Source organism: Euleptes europaea, chromosome 1 (genome assembly GCF_029931775.1).
Source record: "Euleptes europaea isolate rEulEur1 chromosome 1, rEulEur1.hap1, whole genome shotgun sequence".
Taxonomy (NCBI): Eukaryota; Metazoa; Chordata; class Lepidosauria; order Squamata; family Sphaerodactylidae; genus Euleptes; species Euleptes europaea.
In genome coordinates this window covers 128,499,391-128,504,698 of record NC_079312.1, presented here as the reverse complement: position 1 = coordinate 128,504,698, position 5,308 = coordinate 128,499,391, and the positions used below count along the sequence as shown (strand labels likewise).

General features: G+C 45.6%; 1 protein-coding gene across 1 annotated transcript; it reads left to right on the top strand.

Moving 5' to 3' along the window:
• Positions 1-2,285: 2,285 nt before the first annotated feature.
• ARMC7 (armadillo repeat containing 7) lies at positions 2,286-4,407 on the top strand. Its single transcript, XM_056863025.1, has 3 exons — positions 2,286-2,377; positions 2,496-2,639; positions 4,021-4,407. Exons 1-3 carry the CDS (start codon positions 2,287-2,289, stop codon positions 4,356-4,358), a joined length of 573 nt encoding a protein of 190 aa, XP_056719003.1. The 5' UTR covers position 2,286; the 3' UTR covers positions 4,359-4,407.
• The last annotated feature ends 901 nt before the right edge of the window (positions 4,408-5,308 follow it).

The following is a 5,308-nucleotide window of genomic DNA, read 5'->3' as shown; positions in this document are numbered from 1 at the left end:
GTCACACGCCCTCCAACCTCAACAGCACCCCCGCTTCAATACGGCTACCCCTCCCTCTGGATTCTCCCGCTAGGACAACCGCCCCCCCCTCCCGTTGGCCTTGCACCTGTACACGAAGGCGGTCGCCAAAGCGCAGAAAACGCTCCCAAATAACAGCGGCTTAGCCAGCCGCCTCTGCGCCGACAAGCCCGCCATGACTGCCAGCAAGCGCAGACCCTTCCTCCCCTTCCCTCCAACCCTCGGGGGCTTCCGTACGCAAAACAGTGGCGCGCAACCGGAATTTCCGGTAGAAACGAAAACGGGCCACAGGCTCTGGTCCTCTATGGAGGCACAGGGGGCGGCGTTCTATCCCTTGTCGTCTCTATGGTTGGAAGCCTCGTCTACTCTTTGCGTTGGAAGCGAGAGTGAAGCGCCGGTTCCATTGGAGACGGGAAGTGTCGCGAAAGACTACCCTCGCCCCCCTCCCATCTCTACGGTACGGCAAGTACAGCCGCTTTGCCGGCTGTTCTGATACGCAACTTCCGACCTGTAGGAGAGGGCAGCAAAGGGGATGCTTTTCCGACTTCCGGTTTAGTTCTTGCAGGATGGCTTGCGCAGCACAGGCTGGGCCCGTGATGGTGGGGGCAGTTGGAGTATAAAGTGAGCGGAGGGGGGGGGGTTAAAGCCCTCCCAGGAGAGCAGGTAACAGGGAGGGGTCAGGAAGTAAAACAAACAACTTTACAGTGGGTAGCCGTGTTAGTCTGTCTGCAGTAGTAGGAAAGAGCAAGAGTCCAGGAGCACCTTAAAGGCTAACACAAATATTTTTGGTAGTCTTTAAGGTGCTACTGGACTCTTAATCTTTTCTACTAAAAACAACAACAGTGGAGGGGATCCGTTTTGGAATGTTATAACCTCGCTTTAAAACAAAAGGAATTTTGTGGCCCCCTTTACGATTATCAGATTTTTTTTGGAACATAAATTTTTGTTGGCACCTTGCGTCAGGTGCATCTAGTCTTTTGAGGAGCCACAAGAATTGCTTTTGCTGCAACATACTACGCCAGCTGCTCCAAAGGAATCTGTAATAGCCAACTACTCCCGCCTGTTTATTCCTATGGAGCAAATCCTTGTTGTTATTGTTGCTAACCTTTGGTCTGGCAGAGCTCCTAATGAATAAAGAGAGACAGGGGGAAATGTTTCTCATTATACCAGAACTCGAGTACCCCTGTAGGATTGCCAACTCCAGGCTGGGAATTTCCTGGCGATTTGGGGGTGGAGCCTGGGGAGTGTGGGGTTTAGGGAACTCAGTGGGGAATAATGCCATGGAGTCTACCCTGCAAATCAGCCATTTCCTCCAGGAAAGCTGTTTTCTATAGTCTGAAGATCAGTTGTAATTCCAGGGAAATTGCCAAAACCTGGAGGTTGGCAAACCTAGTACCCAGTGAAATTAATTACAGTTGGGTCGGGACTGCATGGTGATGGTAGCTAGTAGTTTAGACAGCATTTTAAAGGAATTGAAAAACCAAAGGATATCTCTATCAATGGCTAAACCCAACCATCTTCAGAGGCAGTGTCATGAAATTCAAGGATAAACAGCAGTGGAAAAGCATCACTTTTATGCTTGCTTTTGGGTACCCAGAGTTTACTATTGGAAACAGAATGATGGATTAAATGGACCCTGGTCTGATCTAACAGGCAGTCTTTATGTTCTTATTCCTTTAAGAGCATAAGACTCCTAAAGTTCTGGCTGTTGCATTGTGCATCAGGAAAAGCTTTACATGCTGAATTTCTGTTGCCTTATGTTCCAGACTCAGGAGCCCTGCCAGACACTGGAACCCTGTTCATCATAAAAGGGGTTTCCCATAGAGGATGTGAAGGAAGGGAGTTGCATCCTCCTGGGTCATCATTTGTGTACTGCATGGCCAGAATTGGAAAAGTGATGCTTTTGAATCTCTGAAGTTCTCTTCAGGTGGTGGTGTCTTCCAAATTTGCAGAGGCAAATGACATTGAGATCTTGAACAAAAGCACAACATAATTGGGCAGTATCCCCACCCCAAAAATAAAGCCTGAGTACTGCTGTATTGACTGGTCAATGTTATAAGACAATGTCAGCCGTTTAAGGGGTAGCCTTTAGGCTCTGCTTTTATCCGTTCATAGCATGGAATGAAGCCATGTGTTAATATGATCTTAGCTGTTAATATGATCTTAGCGGGGAAAGAAAATGAAGCAGAAATCTTATACCTGTTAGAACTTTTCGTCAAACCTACAGTGGTATGTACTTTATGAAGCACCCCCTTTTTCTCCAGCATCATGTCCCAAAAACAGCAGGAGCTGCAAGGACTGGGTCGGCTTGAATACCTGCAAGCCCTAGTTACTGAATTCCAAGTAACAGAAAGTTCTGGTGAGTATATTTTATTGGCTCTTCTCTACTTTATCCCTGGGTTTATAGATGCATTACCCAGTTCAGTTGCTTCTTTCTTCATTTCAAGGGTGTTGTTGTTGTTGTTGTTATATTGCAGAAGCCAAGGAGCAAGTGCTGGCAAATCTAGCTAATTTTGCTTATGATCCCAAGAACTATGACTATCTCCGGCAGCTCAAGGTCTTGGATCTGTTCCTGGATATGCTCACAGAGGATAATGACACCCTTGTGGAATTTGCACTTGGTAAAGCTTTAACTTAAATCAATACTTTGAATTATGTCTTTTCCCAAAAGCGACTGGGCATATAGGAGATACCAGGATGCCAGCCTCTGTACTTGGAATTAGACATCCACATCAGTTCAGAGGCAAGGCAATGTGTCAAAGTTTGGTCAGTATGAAAGACTTGTGTAAGAAGTAAGGTTTTTAGCAGAAATTGTAGAATGCATGCTACAATGTCAAAATAGTTAAACATAAACTGAAATTGCAACACTTGGATGACACAGTCAACTTTGCAGGACGGGCACGCATTGAGTTCCCAGCCTGTGACACTTTAGATGCCCCACTGCTTGGTCTTGCTTCGCCATATTGCTCAATTTCCATTAGGGCCCCACATTTTGCAAGTGGTATATTGATTCCTGAAAATTTGTGGAATGAGTACAATTTGTACTGATTTCAGAATTTGACTTTTCTGATTCAGGAGACTTTAATATATAAAACGATACTTCCAGTTATCTCCAGGTCTTGCTTGGGTTTCATGATTTTTGTGAAATCTGACCAACAGAGTGAATGCAATAATTTACCAAGTGATAATTTACTATGTGTATGTAGACCATATGATTAAGTAGTCATCCGCATGGTCCTTTCAGGTAGTGAGCAGAAACTTGCCACTCTTGATTCTTTGGACCTCTGCAGACTTTCCTTACAACTTGGCAGAATCATACTAATAAGCAGTGTACCAAATGATTATATACATGCCATTGTAAGTTACCACTTGACCAAGCATTCATCTGTATTTACCCAAAACATGTGCTTGCTCTAGCATCCCACTGTAGGACCCTCCAAAATGGGTGGTTTACCTTGCATGCATCTTCAGAGGAATGTTGTTTATAGTCAAGGTTAACACTTAACAGTTTGTTCTTCTGGATGTTTACTTGGGGTTCAGTGAGAATCACTTCCTTGTTAGCATGCTTGGAATTTCAATAGGGATTCTTCGAAGAGGAAGCAGGAATCCCTGTTAGCAAGAGACCTAACACATCACAGTGATTAGTGTCAAGGATGAGGGGACCCGGGTTCAAATCCATCCTCAGCCTTATGCTTACTGGGTGATCTTGGACCCTCTGCATAGCCTATCTCACAGGTTGCTGTGTGGCTGAAATGGGGGGGACCCTCTGCGCATTCACATTTTGGGTGAATCAGCTTAATTCATTGTAGGAAGGGCAGGATAAAAGTGACAAACAGGCAAATGAAAAGAGATTAACAGACACTTGTCTATATTTAAAATGCACAAGTTGCAAGCACACTGAAACTGCATAAAGAAAGAACTGAAGAACCAACTTACCTTAAAACATGAGAGAAAAATAGCTGACAGAACGAGGTAACAAGCTTTTATTCTGTCATATTTTAGGCGGCCTTTGTAACCTGTGCTTGGACAAAATCAACAAAGACTACCTCTTGGAGGCTGATGGGGTAGCAGCTGTAATCAACTGCCTGTCATGCTCAAATGAGGAAACCGTGATGTCTGCGGTCACCACTCTGATGTACCTGACCACACCCCAGTCTTGCCAACAGATCACGGCTCTTCCCGTAGTGGAGTGCATGCTGCGTTTCTCTCTCTCAGCCAACAGGAGGCTATCCAACCTGGCAACTATCTTCCTTGAAGACTACTGCAGCCCTCTGCAAGTAGAGGAGGCCAGGAACCTGACCAAACACACCGCTTTAGGGATCCCCCTGCCAAAGAATTAATGCACTATCGAGGCCTTTCTTCCTTGAGAAGTGGCTCATCTTCCTAGCAGAGTACTGGAAGAAATCATTACAGCAATACAAATCATTACAGCCTTGCAAATAATTGTTAGGTATTTGGGTAAGTATTCCAGCCCTAATTTTCTGTCATTTTAGGGGCTCCTGCAAAATCCACACACTTTCCAGATATGAGACATATGTTTTTCAAATGCCACTTGGAGGTTTAAAAAGCTGTCAGAGGCCTTAATAACTATTATACTTGGCCTGATATTTGAGAAGAAGTGGAGGAAAGACAGGTTTTTTTAGAAGAAGTTAGGGTTTTTGTAACATGACACAGTACAGCAGGAGGTGGCAGATTATTGTAACATAAGCTTTTACAGCAGGGGCATTTACCCATTTGAGTTTCAAGGGCCAAACTCCCCACCCAACAGACACACTCCCCAGATCACAGATCTCCCTTTCTTTATGGCTCTTTCCACTGATGCCACTGGGCATACCTGGTTGCATCATCTGACAGTACTGACTATACCTGAATTGGCCCTTCCACACACAAGGCAAGGAAAGGAGAAAAGGCGAAGCTGGGTGGGAAAAAGAGATGGAAATAAGGCGAGGAAGCAAGTAGGTGAGCACACTGTTGGCTCCATGCAACACTTAAGTCATTCATAGCTGAGGCAGTGCGGCCATTCACTCAGGTCACCTGCCTGCCAACCAGAGAGGGCACATGAGGTGAGCAGGAGAAGCACCTCTGTGCTGTGGTGACCTCAAGAGAGCAGGAGGGAAGTCACCTACACTACACTAGCGTGGTGTTTGGAGCAGTGGACTCTGATCTGGAGAACCAGGTTTGATTCCCACTCCTCCACATGAGCAGTGGAGGCTAATCTGGTGAACTGGGTTGGCTTTCCCATTCCTACACATGAAGCCAGCTGGGTGACCTTGGGCTAGTCACCGCTCTC

Bases quoted from the DNA above. Each gene is read 5' to 3' on its own strand.
- ARMC7 (XM_056863025.1), top strand. From the start codon at position 2,287: ATGTCCCAAAAACAGCAGGAGCTGCAAGGACTGGGTCGGCTTGAATAC. The intron at 2,378-2,495 runs GTGAGTATATTT...GTTATATTGCAG, and splicing joins CCAAGTAACAGAAAGTTCTG to AAGCCAAGGAGCAAGTGCTG. The intron at 2,640-4,020 runs GTAAAGCTTTAA...GTCATATTTTAG, and splicing joins CCTTGTGGAATTTGCACTTG to GCGGCCTTTGTAACCTGTGC.